General features: G+C 51.8%; 1 protein-coding gene across 3 annotated transcripts in view; it reads right to left on the bottom strand.

Annotated features, from left to right (window-relative positions):
- The window catches only part of LOC133119003 (tetraspanin-9), a 165331-nt gene that overhangs the window by 3025 nt on the left and 145201 nt on the right, over positions 1-17105 (bottom strand). For all 3 annotated transcript variants that reach the window (XM_061229354.1, XM_061229352.1, XM_061229353.1), the window contains 5 exons: positions 16107-16298; positions 13020-13094; positions 3560-3661; positions 2551-2682; positions 437-520 (listed from right to left, as the gene is read on the bottom strand). In XM_061229354.1, the coding sequence (XP_061085338.1) occupies positions 437-520; positions 2551-2682; positions 3560-3661; positions 13020-13094; positions 16107-16298 (585 nt within the window). The remainder of the gene's footprint in view (positions 1-436; positions 521-2550; positions 2683-3559; positions 3662-13019; positions 13095-16106; positions 16299-17105) is intronic.

Below are 17105 nucleotides of genomic sequence, written 5' to 3'. Positions count from 1 at the left end.
ATATATCTTCACTAAAAAGCTGTTGCAGCTGTCCTGTTGGTTAGCACACAAACATTCATAAGTGAACATGGCAGTAATCATTGTTTGTGCTACATGTTGTTACTTCTCCCTCCTGTCATTTGTGGAGCCAGCAGCCTTCTGTTACCCAGAGGTATGAAATCCAGGTTCAGAAAGTCCTCCCCAGCATTCTGTTCTAATTAGCACAATTATCCAGCCAGGAGGCAAGGCTAATGAGTGAAATCAGTTCATGGGTGGAAGAAACACATGGCAGCACATGTCTATTTGTTATCTGAATCCCTGTTCACTGCTGCAGATGCAGTGGCTATTCTTCCCGGGGGTCCAACACAATAAAATGACATCCAGAACACATATATTCACACCGTTCTGACCCCTCTATCATTACCGGCAAAAGGTGTGATAAGTGTGGAGCTTTTACCTGCACTACCAGTATGCACATGCCGATGGTGCCCAGGAGGTGCTTGTTATCGTCCAGCCACTCCTCCACCTTCTCGTAGCAGCCCTGGAGGAGAGAGGAGGCCCTCAGTGAAGGGGGGCAGGCAGAGAGCAGGGCGGGGCAGCGGGGCGGGGCAGCATTTTGGGCAGGGGTTGCCCTGAAAGGGCCTGTGTGTGTTAGCCTAGTTCTAACAGGCCCGATTCAACTGATGAACTAATTGGGAGTTTCACTTCTTCTATTTACATTACATTACAGATATTTAGCTGACACGTTTTCTCCAAAGCAACTTACTGTTGATTAGACTAAGCAGGGAACAATCCCCCCTGGAGCAATGTGGGGTTAAGGGCCTTGCCCAAGGACCCAACAGCTGTGCAGATCTTATCGTGGCTACACTGGGGCTTGAACCACCAACCTTCCAAGTCCCACTAGGCCAATGTTTCCAGTCCTCGGAACACATTTTCCAGAAAGTTTTTGTTGTAACCAGGAACTCACACACCTGATTTAATGACCAATCACACCACCAAAAAAGCCCTTGATTAGTTAAATCAGGTGTGTAAGTTCGTCGTTACAACAAAAACCTTCTGGAAAGTGGGTCCCCGAGGACTGGAGTTGAGAAACCCTGCACTAGGCCACAGGCTGCCCCACTCCAGTTGAATCAGAACACCACTGTTTCAGGGAATCGAGCCGCGAACCGCAGGTCAGAACTCATCTCAGCAGCACAACCGGGTTGAGTCATTCGGGTGTAATATTCGCAATTAACCTGCGACAACGCGTGAGATATTAATGGTTTAATCGGGCGGCCGCAGGATGTTAATTAGCGGCGAAGAGGATGGGTAAGCAGCTGCAGGCTGTTATTAAGAGTGTCTGTTCGACAAGCGCTCGTAGATAAGCTAATTACGGGCGCAGCTGGTCCTGTTCTTGGGGAAGAGGGATCCGGGGGAACTACGCGAAATTCATTCATCTGCTGAGGAGGAAGGAGCTCCCAGCATGCATTGCACAGCTCCCCTGTGATCTCACTCCTGTGACATTCCCTCCCCCACCCCTTGTTGCACTAAAGACTTTAATCTGTGAATCCCTCGTGAGCTGGTCTGACTTTGCAGCTTTTTTAACAAATCTGTGCCGCAGCGGGATAAATCTGCTGCTTCTACCCTCTTTCGGTGTCGTTACTGAGTGAAGCTTTAACACACCTTCCAGTCATGAGTTACTGGGCTTATGGGGACATTGTACACACTCACAAAATATATGAAAGTGCTCAGCCAGTATACACAAACATGCTCTTTTCCTGTCCCCACACCCAGACACACACACACACACACACACACACACACACACACATGCATAAACCCACGGAAATCCACACGCACACAGGCACTAACACTCATTAACAGACACACACTCTCTCTCACACACACATCCACACACACACACACACACACACACACACACACATACATAAACCCACGGAAATCCACACGCACACTAACAGACACACACTCTCTCTCACACACACACCCACACACACAGAAATCCACACGCACAGTGACTAACACTAACACTCACTAACAGAAACACTCTCACATACACACTCTCTCTCTCTCTCTCTCTCTCTCTCACACACACACACACACACACACGCGCACTCTTTCTCACACACTCACACACACATTCTCTCTCTCTCTCACACACTCACACATACACACTCTCTCTCTCACACACACACCCACACACACAGAAATCCACACGCACAGTGACTAACACTAACACTCACTAACAGAAACACTCTCACATACACACTCTCTCTCTCTCTCTCTCTCTCTCTCTCACACACACACACACACACACACACGCACTCTTTCTCACACACTCACACACACACACATTCTCTCTCTCTCTCTCTCTCACACACACACTCACTCTCTCTCTCTCTCACACACACACACACACACACACTCTCTCACACACACACTCATACACCCACACACATTCTCTCTCTCTCTCACACACTCACACACACACGCACACACACACACACTCACTCTCTCACCCACACACACGCACGCACGCACACACACACACACACACACGCACACACTCACCCGGGTCCAGAACATGTTGGTGGAGTTGCGTCCGCACTCCTTGTAGTGCTCCTGGCAGCAGCGGTCGGGCACCACCTTCTCCTTGAGGGCCTCGTGCCAGTCCGTGTAGCCCGTCACCCCGCAGCACTTCCACTGCAGACACAGAGACGCCCGCATCACTACCCACAATGCCCCGCGCACCGCAGAGAGAGCAGACACTGCATCACTGCCAGAGCCACTTAGCCCGGACGCGCCTGAATGCGACAGCGCGGGGTAAGCACGGCGGTGGCAGTCACAACCGCCCAACCGCTCCCCGACACTGATTGGCCGGGACAGGGCGCCCCTGCCCTGGTTTGCGGGGACCGGCGGAGTCTCTCTAACTGTTCCGGCGCGGCGTTTTACCGATCGAGACGTCCGCTAATCGGCTGTGGGGAAAGAGGGGCGCTCGGACGGCGGGATGGAGGGAGGGGGGAAGAGCTGACGGTTTTTCTCTCTATCCCTTTTCTCTCTTGTTGACAGCGACGACGCGCGAATCGAATCCCTTTTTGAAGTAACTGAGCGACAAAAGGCGGTTCCAGATTAGGCAGGGTTTACGCGTGTGATGTTGATGAACAACAGAAAGAGATAGGACCCCACGGATAAGATGGATGTGTGTGTCAAGTCAAGCAAGGCCACTTGACCGGTGTGTTGAAGGCTGCACACTTGATTTGTTTCAGTGATCTTCCCGCTGGACCTGGGGGGCATTCAATAAACTTTAACTGTTCTCTGGTAAAGAACTTGGGTGAGTTCCTGCATTGTCCTGACTTTGATTCCACTGAGAGAGGCTGGGTCCTAACAATAGGGATGCGCCAACTATCTCCTCTCAAACGGCACTCTCGGGACTGAAAGGGTAAAAGTAACTAGGTGGCGGACGGTATTTCTAGACTACGGATGTGCGACTTCTCCCCGACTCAGATTCCGCGGTTTTGGATTGTGTCGTTAGCGCTCGGCGGCGCCCCCCGGTGGACGCCGGCGTTCCCGGGGGCTTCACCTCGGCCTGGATGATGTTCCAGGCGTTCTTCAGCCCCACGTTGTTGTCCGTGTTGTACAGCGCCAGCCCATCCTTCAGGTCCTTCTGCGCGTTCTCGCTCACCTGGAGGGGGAGAGGAGGGAGACGGGTCAGGGTCAGGGGTCAGAGGTCAGAGGTCAGAGGTCAGTGTTTGATGAAGAGCCGTTCGGCTCGGATCGTTACTTCCCGGCGTTATTAAATTCACGATATATACGGCAGCGATGATTGACGTTATCCTAATACCTCATCATGTCTTCATTTGTGCTGAATTGTATGTGGGTTCGTCAAATAAATGTGATTAAAATTCAATCAACCTGACAGTGTAGCTGTTTGAGAAGTGGAGCTGGAACTCGACTGGTAACTCAGATAACTGCGGACTCCAGTCCCAGAGACGTTGCTGCCCTTGATCAAGGGTAAACCCAAATTGCTTATTTAGCCAATCAGCTGTCAGGTTCCACAGTATGTACAGCGTGTAACAGATCTTAAATTGTCAATCTGCATAAGAGTGAGTCTGTTAAGGTGTGAGATTACAAGTATGTGATTAGAATTTTCTCAACCAATCATTCTAATGCTGATGCAACAATCACTACTCCTCAGTTCTAGAACACGGGAGTAGAATTCTGAGAAAAACATTCCAAAAAACCTGCTGTTCCAACGGTTAACCGTCCGACTACCAGACGACTGTTCTTACCTCCTGAGCCAATATCGCCACCGTCTTAATAATAATGTCTTAATTACGCAGCAGTGAATAGGAGAAGATTAGCAGATTAGCAGGCTCAAACCAGGGGGTTAATATGTGCGATACGCGTAGTCTCTTCACTATCACTGGCAGAAGGATCACCCTCTCTCCAGGCTAATAGGGTAATATAACAGAATCCAATTAAATTAAAGAGATGGGAAAAAATTAAGAGATTCTATCACAGAAGCCCTGAGGACGCTTTAATTAAAGATAGCTTTTTTTTTTCTTCTTCTTTTTTTTTCCTTCCCGTTTCTGGGCAAACCAAGCGGTGAAATGACTCCGCGGGTTATCGCGTCTCATCTGTAATCGGGCGTGCGCCACTTATAATTCCATCATCTGTTTCAGGGGCCCCGGCCCCCCCCCAAAACGGCGCGGGGTGATTACCGACGAGCAACAGCCAATCGGACGCTTCGACGGTGGGCGGCGTGCCCGTTATCGAGCGGTCGGGACGGCGGTTTGGGCCGGGGAGTAATGGAGCAGAACCCAGTCTGAGCGCTGATTTAGAGTCATTTCAGCTGTAATCAAGGCCCGTCCGGGAGAATGTTCCTCAACGGGAGGGGCCCCGGCTTCTGTTCACGACATGGAGATGCATCAGAGCTGGAGCCAGCTTCTGCCAACCCGCCCCATGGATTCCTATGGGGGCTGGCTCAATGGCTCGAGACGCCAGTTCACGGAGGCGGCCATTTTGGACTACGAAGCTTTTTGGCACCAGAGCAGGCACCTGATTTAATAGGAGTGGGAAAAAAATCTGATATCTTCTGTGCAGCTCAGAAGGAAATACAAATCGGCCCCTGGAGAGTCATTAGCTCAGAATGAAGAAAATACAGTCCAAAATAGTATAATTTTACCAGGGCTAAATTCATAGTTTTGATTGGACATGGCTTTTTGGCACCGGAGGCTTCATAAACTGCAATATCTCCGGCAACCGCTGGAGTTTGCGAGCTGCAGAGGGAACGTCTTCCCTGGTCCCCGGGTGCTAAACCTCGCCCGGTAGGTACGCGCAGGAACCGTAAAAACACTGCCCTCCCCTCGCTGAAGCCGCTCTCCGCGGCTAGGCGGACGGCGCCGGTTAAAAACCTAACCCGGCTCTCGACAGGGCCATTCCCCGGGAGGAAATTGGATTGGCAGGTGTGAAGCGGCACGGAGCCGGCCGATAGGCTCTCCCGCAGGGCTAATCCCCGCAGATTAAGCGGCCCCGCTCCCGGCCGGGATTAATCCGCAGTCACAGAGAGGCTTTTTACCTGCGAGCGATTGCCACTGCACTACCTGGGGTGAGATAAAAGCATATAAAAGATGTAAAATTATGTCAACCGGGCCGGCCGTTCGTAACTCTAACTGCGCTGGGAACGGGTTTAGAGGCCCATATGGGACCATTAAAACAGTTGCTGGCGGTTAAGGTACTCTCCGGCAGTGAAAAAAGACAATATAAAGAACCGTTTGATTTCCTTGTGGTAACGCGGTACATAAACCTATGGATGGGATGGGATGGGGGGGGGGGGACCCTTTGATGGTATGCACGTAGCGGAGGAACAGAAAGAGTCTTTACTCCCTACCTCGCAGGAGTGGAATGAAAGTACGCGTGTCTGCTGGTCGGAGACATTGAGTGGGCAGAGTTCCTGTCACTCACGCTTCGATCCGGCCAATCAATAGGCTTGAATTTAGGTGTCAGTCAAATATTAACCCGACTCGAATCAGGCGTCACTCAATCAAATCAAATTGCTCCCAACGAGTTTAAAGGCATCTGAGGCATCAATTTTAAAGGGCGTTGCATACAAGCACTATACACTCACTGAGCACTTTATTAGGTATTCATTAGACTTCATTTTTAGAGCTTTTAAGTCTTCTGTTGCTGTAGCCTATCCACTTAGAGGTTTGATGGGTTGTGTGTTCAGAGATGCTCTTCAGCATACCGCTGTTGAAATGCACATCAGCAGTTTAGTCACTTAGATCACATTTCTGACATTTGGTCTGAAAAACAGCTGAAACTCTTGAACACGTCTGCATGCTTTCATGCATTTAGTTGCCGCCACATGATTGGCTGATTAAATATTTGCATTATTAAGCTGGTGTACAGGTCTACCTAATAAAGTGATCACTGAGTGTATAAATGCCCGGCAAATCTTTTTACCAATCGATTGACAGCTAACAACCCAGTCTAGACAGAGCCTGGTTGGGTTACTACTTGACTGACACACACTTCCGCCTTCTGATTGGTCGGGCCGAAAGGTGAGCGACAGGAGCTCCAGCCACTCCGTGAGCTCCACGCTTCCAGTCAGCGCAGCAGAACTACCCCGGCTTCAGTCATCATTCTTCCCGGAGTTTGACTTCGCCGACGGCTAGCGTAGCGCTTTCCCCTCACAAACTCACATTGACGAGTTAGCGCGCGGTACCGGCCGGGACTGTCTGCGGCGAAGGTGAAAAAATGCGGGGTTCGATGTTTAATTGTTCAGCCGAGGACGAGCTGGGTCTGGAGCCAGGCCACTCTATCTTCCAGCACAGGCCGGGAGAAGGGGGGGGGCCCGTTTACACTGCGTCTCGAGTTCCCGCTGTTTATCACAGCTTTCGCCCCGGGGCCTGCCAGCGCTACGGTAAACACTGTCTCCTCAAGGCCATCTGCCACTGAACCCAGCGCATCCTGCACTCAGGAGGGCATTAACCTCACACCGCAGGGTCACGGGCCGGCTACTGCAGCTAGCCGCAGCGCTAGCGGCCCTGCGTCAGGTACGCGTGTTGCCTAAGCCTCAACGTACGCGCTTACGCGAATTAATCTGGGAAGCTTACGAGAACATCGGTTAAAAGGCACATCTACGCTCAGCGAGCGCTTTATTAGGAACGCCCGTACGCCTACTTATCCGTGCTTATTATCCAATCAGATACTACGGTACAGGCTGCTCCACTTTCTGATCTTCCAGTTAAAACAAGAGAAAGAGGCCAACCCCTGGTACCCAAAAGACACCAGGACCCCCCTTTCCTGGTCCCTAAGGCAAAGCTGCAGGACAGCAGCATCCCCTGGGACCTGTGTGCAGTGACTTCCATCCCCTAACCCATCAGCTCACAAACTCAAACTCGGTCCCGGGGGAACTCTGGGCATGCTGGTTTTCTCAATCCCACCACCACTGCAATCCCAGAATATTAAAAAGATGGTAATTTCTCTTATCTAGGCTTTTCATGTTTTGAGGGATCATGTACAACTTCAGTCAAACCTAAGCATGCCACGGAGAATGAAGTCCCATAATTCACAGTCATTTGCTAAATTGCAAACAATTACATGGAGAGGTACAAAATTACATTTTTTTTTAAATGATCTAATTATGTGGTGAAGCAATATGCTCCTAATTGTTGAAAGTGTGAGACACCTGGCCACTAAAATGAACTGTAATGAAGAATATCAAGACAAGATAATGATCAAAACCTCCTGCGATGTTTAATTTAACCTAGGGAAGAGTACGTTCAACAACCTTAACTGAGAAAGAGCTTGGCGAAAACAAAAACCAGCATACACAAAATTTGTGAACCCCTGCAGTGACCTATATCAGGGTGTATATGTGGGTGTTTGGTGATTTTGGAAAAGGCCACTACCCCCTGTCTAATTGAAGGCAATTAAAAAAAAAAATCACTCGACAAACAAATAAATAAATAACCCGGCAAACCCCCCCGTGTGTCGACATGCCCTGACATTCCGACCTCGTCTCATTCCGGGTTCCCCCTCCGGGAAGTTTGGCGTTCCCACTCAGGCGCGTTCGCTAATTGGCGGCGGAAGAGCCCGGAAAACAAGCTGCTCCCCGGCACACAACACGGAGCACACAACACGGAGCACACAACACGGAGCGCACAACACGGAGAGCGCACAACACGGAGAGCGCACAACACGGAGAGCGCACAACACGGAGAGCGCACAACACTGAGAGCGCACAACACGGAGAGCGCACAACACGGAGAGCGCACAACACGGAGCACACAACACGGAGCACACAACATGGAGCACACAACACTGAGAGCGCACAACACGGAGAGCGCACAACACGGAGAGCGCACAACACGGAGCACACAACACGGAGCGCACAACACGGAGAGCCCACAACACGGAGAGCGCACAACACGGAGAGCGCACAACACGGAGCACACAACACGGAGAGCGCACAACACGGAGAGCGCACAACACGGAGAGCGCACAACACGGAGAGCGCACAACACGGAGAGCGCACAACACGGAGCACACAACACGGAGCACACAACATGGAGCACACAACACTGAGAGCGCACAACACGGAGCACACAACACGGAGCACACAACACGGAGAGCGCACAACACCGAGAGCACACAACACGGAGCACACAACATGGAGCACACAACACGGAGAGCGCACAACACGGAGCGCGCACAACACGGAGAGCGCAACACGGAGAGCGCAACACGGAGAGCGCAACACGGAGCACACAACACGGAGCACACAACACGGAGCACACAACACGGAGAGCGCACAACACGGAGGGCGCACCGGGACGAGGCTCCGTTTCGCGCCGATAAGAGCGCCTTTTCGTCTGTTCTGGGCCGGGACGAGCACGCGCGGTTTTGGGGCGTTTGATGTACTTCAGTGGGAATAATGTATGCTGTGGGTGAGATAAAGCTCCCTTTACCAGTCTCCCAGCTCCTGTCTTTCACACTCGGACTGGTGAATTTCTGGCTGATACGAACTACCCATGCCTCTCTGAGCCCGTCACGCCCTGCCCCCTCTACACAGTCACCTGGACCTGCGTGACTGACCGCCCTTCCACCGACTGACAATTACCCAGGGGGCCACGGTGCTGCCTGTGGGCTCCTATTCCACAATACGGGTACATGAATCAGCTGGAACTAACACAGTTGTTAACATCAATTCATTGATGCACAAATACATTAATTTAATTTGCTTATGTATTACTCCTGTAATAGTTATAGGAATATGTATGGCTATGTTAACAAACAACTGGATAAACTTGGGTAAATAATTAGCTTTCCATTAACAAATACACTCAGTGTTTTGATAAAACCAATATGAATCGGCATTCAGGAACATAGTTGTTGACGTGAATTAATGACGTGCAAACATATAAGCAAGGCTGCACAAATTTCTCAGGAGCAAGTTAACAACTACATTAGTTCACGGCAATTCACGCACCTTATTGTGAAGCGCTACGAACACGGAGTCGACAGAAACCTGACCGTGAGAGTCCGGCTATTATAGCCCAATAGCAGGCCTGACAGCAGACCACAAAAAGGCACTCTCCTTCCAGACTCCCAATGAGACTACTGGCAGGCAGACAGTCTTATTCAAGTGTTTTATATTTCATACACCTACGCAAGGCATCCTCCACGATACTTTTAATAACCTACTTGAATGCATCTGCGCGGTATTAAATTACACTTACTTCTTTGAGTCACTTAAGATAATGATTTGTAATGTGTTATTGTTTCGTGCGAGGGCGAGTCTGGAGGACAGCCAGAGCGGGTCAGGTTGGGTCTGCAGGACGGCGGCTGGCCGGTCTACAGAGCCGGCAGGAGCCGGGGTTGCCAGTTCCCGTCCGTGATCCTCTTTGCGGGCCCCCCCACCGTCGCCCCTTCCAGCCGCGTTTCGGCGGAATGAGGTCACGGCGGTCCGAGTCGGATCCTGTAATCCCCGCGCCGGTCCCACCATCTGGCCGGTCAGATGGCCCGTCGCCGTGGCGCCAGGAGGAAGGGGAGGGGCTGGCCTAATCCGCGGTTGCCGAGAGACGCACGCGGAACGTCCTGCGCCGGGACACGCCCGCGCGTTACCGCGGCGACGCTTCCACTCGGCCCGACGCCAGGCGCTGCTCCCAGCCTCCTCTAAACGGGCTGCTAATGCGCGGCTTTTCTGAAAAGCTCTGGTTAAAGGAGCGCCGCGTGATGGCGAGATCAAAAGAGGGAGAGAGCGCACGTCCTCCCTCTCGCCCACGTCAGAGGAACCCAGCACGGCGCACACTCTCATTAACGCACAAGGAGAGGGGCTTCACTCTCCCTCCGCACTCTCTGATACACAACGCCCCATCTCCTCTTCACTGTGCCCCGGAGAGGAAGCGGCGGCCATTTTACCTGGGTGTCATGCGCTGTTTGCCTGTCCCCTGTCTTTCAGCCGAGAGTAGAGTCTATGAGATCTCGTAGAGGCTGGTTCTGCCTCTCTGGTCTCCCCCTGCCAGCTGTGCTGCATATATATATTAATTTTTCTTTGTGTTTGTGTAATAAGTTGTAATTCATTGGCAGCCGACTTTGTGTCTCCGTACCTTGTTATTACTCTGGATGTTTTTGGCTGTAACAGGCGGTGATAAAGCAGCCGGCGACAAGCACTTACAGCACACCCACGAACCGGCACTCAGCACGCGGTCTCACCCGGAGTGATGCGCAAAGCACTGACACAAGCACGGGCGGTGTAGGAAGAACAGGGCAAAGAAGACGGGGGGGGGTTTGAGGCGGCCATTTTGAACCCAACGGACGCGGCTGTCGTTTTATCGCACGTTCGACACGAGGTGGACGGGCGGCGCCCTCTGCAGAGGGAGGAGGGCGGTGGAGGAGTTTGAGGGAGCGGGGCGTGTTTGCGGTCGGCTTGCGGTCGACCTCGGTCCTGCCTCCTCTCTCCCGGAGCGCCTCGCCCATCGATCGGGCTGCGCGCCCGGTCCCCGCGGCTCCGGCCGGTTTAAACCCCGCCACCAGGGGAGATTCACGGGCGGCGAGTGAATCATATCTCCAGATAAGGGGCGGCGGGCGTATTTACCGCGGCAGGGCTGCGCTTAAGTGACAAGGGAGATACAAATCTCTAAGAGGTCTGTGCGCTAAATGAATTACTTTATCTTTCTGGAGTGAAAAAAAAACGGATGATTGATCACCTCAGAGCTGAAGAAAGAGAGAGAGAGGTAGAGAGAGAGAGAGAGAGAGAGAGAGAGAGAACGAAGGACCGTGAGACAGAAAGGAGGGGAGGGGTAGGGAGAGAGATTTGGTTGAGGGATTTGGGGGGGGGGGGGGGGGGAGAACTGAACATCTCTTGCTGTGTCTCACAGAATAAAAGAATACAGAGAAAACCGGCCAATAAAAACAAGCTGACGGGCAGTTTATCGCTGGCATTAGCATAGCCGCTGTCCTTCCTGTGACAGGCGCTGTGCGATTAACGGCACTTTCTGCCCGGATTCTCACGCCCGCCGCTAATCCCGCCGGCTTTGTGCGCCACCGTAAGTCAACGTGCCGCCCGGTTCCATGCATCGCCCCGCCCGGTAACAGCGGACCTGAGGGGTCATGGGAAACCCCGCTCTAAAGCCGGCTGACCTCTGGGAATGCAGCGGGGGGCACGACAGAGGCTCGCGCTAATTACCCACAAGCCAACTGACCGACCTTTGACCTTACGGCCGTGTCAGCGGAGAGAGTACTTAACCTCTGAGAGAGCAAGACTGAAAGAGACCGCTGACATGCACACTAAAGAGTGACCGGACCACACACCAATGCCTCTGAGTGTGTGTGTGTGTGTGTGTGTGTGTGTGTGTGTGTGTGTGTGTGAGTGTGTGTGTGAGAAAGAGTTTGTGTGGGTGTATGTGTGTATATGTGTGAGTAAGTGTGTGCGTGTGTGTGTGTGTGTGTGTGTACGTGTGTGAGTGTGTGAGTGTCTGTGCGTGTGTGTGTGTGTGTGCGTGTGTGTGTGTGTGAGAAAGAGTTTGTGTGTGTGTATGTGTGTGTGTGTGTGTGTGTGAGTGTCTGTGTGTATGTGTGAGTGTGTGTGTGTGTGTGTATGTGTGTGTGTGTGTGTGTGAGTGTCTGTGTGTATGTGTGAGTGTGTGTGTGTGTGTGTATGTGTGTGTGTGTGTGTGTGAGTGTCTGTGTGTATGTGTGAGTGTGTATATGTGTGAGTGAGTGTGTGAGTGTGTGTGTGAGAGTGAGAGTGTGTGTGTGTGTGTGTGCGTGTGTGTGTGTGAGAAAGAGTTTGTGTGTGTGTATGTGTGTGTGTGTGTGAGAGTGTGTGTGTGTATGTGTGAGTGAGTGTGTGTGTGTGTATGTGTGTGTGTGAGTGTCTGTGTGTATGTGTGAGTGAGTGTGTGTGTGTGTATGTGTGTGTGTGAGTGTGTGTGTGAGAGTGAGAGAGTGTGTGTGTGTGTGTGTGTGAGTGATCCTGGCACTGAGCCAGCCCCACACCCCTTCCTGACTCTCCAGCAGGGGTGTTAAACCGTATCGGAAAAGGAAAAGGGCTACCGCAGGTGCGGGTCTTTGTGTCAGCCCAGCGCTCCATCCGATCCCACCGCTGAAGTAATCACGGTCCTTAATCAGGATCTTCATAAGTGGAAGCAGGTGTCAGAGGCTACAAACAAAACCCTGCGTGAGACAGCACAGCTCGATAGCAAACCACTTCATTCTGAACCGATTGTTGACTGGAAACGGATTCAGACGGATGAAAATACCCTGGCTGACTGCGTAGGAGAGATGACCAAAAGAGAACAGGTTCCCTGTTGTGTCGACTCCTTTCCGGGGAGCTGTTCCTTGCCACAGTCGCAGGGGGGGGTTTAGCCCAGAGTCTGCTGTGCAGGCTATTATGACGAATGTTTTGCGAACTGCGCAAATAAAAACATTGGCGGAATAAATTCGATTCGAGTTGTGCAGAGGGCCGCGGTGTTGTCTGGAGCGGGAGAAATAAAATGAAAGTTTTGTGCGCCGTTGTGGAGGCGACTCACCTTTTCTGTGTAGACGAAGAACAAAATGAGCAGGATCAGCTCAACCAGGAGAATGATCAGGAGCACTATGAAGAACTGGAAGAAAGGAAAGAGAGAGAGTGAGAATTAAAGTCTCCCACGCACACACACACACACACACACTGACACAGATACACCGACACACAGGGAAACATAGAAGACCGGCTCCAATTCCAATAAAAAGAGAGATATTGAAAATTACTGAGAAGTCCCTCACACACACGCACACACACACATACACACACACACACACACACACACAGACACAGACACACACAGACACACACACACACACACACCCAGACAGTGCATGAGAACATGTCAGAAACCCAGCTTAAATTCCTCCCTCAAAAAGAGAGATCATTGAAAAATAAAATGTATCAGGCACACACACACTGGCACACAGCCACACACACACACACACACACACACAGACAGACAGACATACACACTCACCCACAGACACACACACAAACACCGACACACACACACACATCCAATGCAGGAGAAAATGTCAGGAAGCCAGCTCCATTTCCTTCCTCAATTTATCACCTCCACACACGAGTGTTATCTCCTTAAATATGACTGGGCCAGTGCACAACAACACCATACCTGATGGGTGTATTAATTTAGGGCTTTATCCTCCCATGCGATAGCACTCTGCCAGAGATAAACAGGAGCATCAGAAAATACATGAGCCAGAGGATTGCTATTCAGGGCCGCCAATTTTGGAAGTTTTGCCCACCATTTTGAGAATTGCGTTTGTTGACAGATAATCAGCTTGAAGGCTTCGCCGCTGCTCAGAGTGGCCCGACCTGTTGGGGCCAGCACCCAGTATCGTGAGCCCTGATTGGTCGGAAACCGGCTGCACGGGGTCGCACCATCCAATGAAGTCCCCGGATGCTAATTTTCTCACGCGAAGAGCCTCGCTCATGAGTGGACTTCAGAGACAGCCCGGCGCTTCACAACTACAACTCCCAGGGGACCCGGTTCAACCCCAATTGTTCCAAGATGTATGGTTTTCAACCCACGGCTCAAAAGAAGCACCCCGGCCCAAAATGAATAATGCAGTTGCATCTCACATTCCGGCAAACACCATACATAATGCCGATATTAAAAAAATATATATATATTTTTTTTTCTCTACCTGTATTTTGCAACACTTGAGGCTTGCGTCTTGACGGAAGCCCTCAGCACTTTCATTAAAAATCATCTCCGAACATCGATAACTCTGACGCTGTCGGGCGAAAGCCGTTATCGCATATCTAACATCATTACCTCATTCCGAAGCCGCGGCAAAGCTCAGAAGGAGAAAACTTGGGGTGGTTGGTGATTTATCGCTACCTGGTTGAAATTCAACTTCGCCGACGCACCGAACCGCGAAACCGGGGGAAGGATTTATGGTCCGGCCGGCCCCGTTCTATCCGGCATTAAACGCGGCTTTCTGCGGCGAGGAACCTGCCGAGGACGTCGCCCTTAAGTTTGCGGAGAACAATGAAGCGCGCGAAGAACCGTCATTATTTATGACTTTGTGACAATTATCTAATGCTCGGAGAAGGGGGAAAGTAAAACTTATCGCGGCCGTGGCGTGCTAGAAGTGCTCGCTTATTCTTTATGTTGAATAATTGAATGTTCTCCCGTGTTCGAGACGGCGACGTGCCGTTCAGTTGTTATTCATAATTTAAGCCTGTCTGTGACACATCCGTGGTGAGGTCGTTTACATTCGCCGGTACAGCCCAGGGAGCGAGGGGATTGGCCGTCGTTTCGCATATTAATGAGGGCTGTGGCGCAGGCTCCTCCCTCTGCAAAGGGAGGCCGTCGGCTCCGCCCCTCGACCTCTCGCCGTTCCGATTGGAGAACGTGGAGCGGGGAGAGCGATGCACTAGGCACGTTCAACACAAGACCGGGTCACGTTATTATTTTGGACTCAAATACTTTTCTGTGCTTTACTGAACTTGACAGGCGTATTGGAACCTGAAAGAAAAACTCTCAAAAATGATTTTCCGTCGACTCAATCGCACCAGGAAAGATCAACAGAGCACAGAAAAGTATTTGAATCCATAGCGATTATGTATTGTATTTGACCCAGGTCTGGTTCACAAGCGCCAAAACTTTCAGGCGGACGTTTGAAAACAGAGGCGACCTTTCCCTGACCAGTACCTCGCTTTTACTTACCGTGGTACGTGACGGCACTACCAATCTCCCCGAGTGTTGCGAAAACACAGGAAACCACTCAGCCTGACTTCAGATCGATAGCCTAAATGTACCAGAGCACTCTGCCTATTGTACGAGGCCCCACTGTTTTCCCATCTTTGACTTGTTTAAGCTTCCGGTAAACGGGCAAATGGGACCCCGTTTTTCCCCGACAGAGAGAGCCACTGTGGGAAGGAGTGGCCCATTTTGAAGAGGGGCATTGTGGGGTGGGAAGGGGTGGCCCCCTCCAGAGAGGGGCATTGTGGGAAGGGGTGGCCCGCTCTGGAGAGGCATTATGGGTAGGAGTGGCCCGCTCCAGAGAGGGGCATTGTGGGAAGGGGTGGCCCGCTCTGGAGAGAGGCATTATGGGTAGGAGTGGCCCGCTCCAGAGAGGGGCATTGTGGGTAGGGGTGGCCCGCTCCAGAGAGAGGCATTGTGGGTATGGGTGGCCCGCTCCAGAGAGGGGCATTGTGGGTAGGGGTGGCCCGCTCCAGAGAGGGGCATTGTGGGTAGGGGTGGCCCGCTCCAGAGAGGGGCATTGTGGGTAGGGGTGGCCCGCTCCAGAGAGGGGCATTGTGGGTAGGAGTGGCCCGCTCCAGAGAGGGGCATTGTGGGTAGGGGTGGCCCGTCCAGAGAGGGGCATTGTGGGTAGGGGTGGCCCGCCCCAGAGAGGGGCATTGTGGGTAGGAGTGGCCCGCTCCAGAGAGGGGCATTGTGGGTAGGGGTGGCCCGCTCCAGAGAGGGGCATTGTGGGTAGGGGTGGCCCGCTCCAGAGAGGGGCATTGTGGGTAGGGGTGGCCCGCTCCAGAGAGGGGCATTGTGGGAAGGGGAGGCCTGCTCCAGAGAGGGGCATTGTGGGTAGGGGTGGGGACTCACGCTCAGCAGCAGGCACTTGTTCTCCTTGATGGCTCCGAGGCAGCCCAGGAAGCCCGTCACCATGACGATGGCGCCCACGGCGATGACCAGGTTGGCGGCGGAGAGCGAGGGGAAGGAGGGCGAGAAGGTGGCGAAGCTGCCCTGGGACACCGACAGCCAGATCCCCACTCCCAGCAGGCCGCAGCCACACAGCTGCAGGGGAACAGGAAGGGGAGGAGCCCGGTCAGAACAGCCTGCATGCTGGGAAATGTAGTTTTAACCTAAGAGTGCATTTTGGAACTCATTAAAGTATTTAATAGGTTCCAAAACACTAAGGCATCACAGATGAGAAGAAGAAACAGTTAACATCGCAATACTGATACACCACACAGTGCAGTCTGTAAGCATTCAGACAGTTTTTTTGTTGTTTTTTTCCGCCCTGCGCTCCAGCAAATAAACAGTTGAAATAAAACATTCATTGGGCGGTTAAATTGCAGACTGGGGGGCTGTGTATAAAATGGGTTGTAATTCCGACACGATTCACCCAATATGGGTATAAAAACCCTCAAAATAAAGCTGAAAACAACCTAAAAAATGTCGCTGTCCAAACACTTACGGACTGCACTGTGTGTCGTATCAGCACAGACAGTGAAGATGAGAGGCAGGAACAGTTAACATCACAATACTGATACAGCATATTTAACCCTCTCACTCCCAAGCCAAATGTGAAGGGGCTCCACCAAAATCCCAAGGGGCATTGGCTTTGGGTGAGAAAATTAAGTTATGGTTTTAATAGGGGCAGTCAGTTTGATTGGTTGAAAAGGTGTAAGTCACAGGTGTCAAACTCCAGTCCTGGAGGGCCGCAGTGTCTGCTGGTTTTTGGTGTGCGTCAGCACGAGAGATTAATTTCCAAGTCTTTCATTGGCTAAAGAGTCCACACACCTTGTTCTCAAGGACTTAATTGGCTGCTGATTGAAGGGAAACCACAAATACCAGCGTACACTGCGGCCCTCCAGGACT

This window comes from Conger conger, chromosome 19, assembly GCF_963514075.1.
Source record: "Conger conger chromosome 19, fConCon1.1, whole genome shotgun sequence".
In the NCBI taxonomy this organism is placed as follows: domain Eukaryota; kingdom Metazoa; phylum Chordata; class Actinopteri; order Anguilliformes; family Congridae; genus Conger; species Conger conger.
The sequence above is the reverse complement of the archived record's forward strand: the minus strand, read 5'-3'. Positions and strand labels throughout refer to the sequence as shown.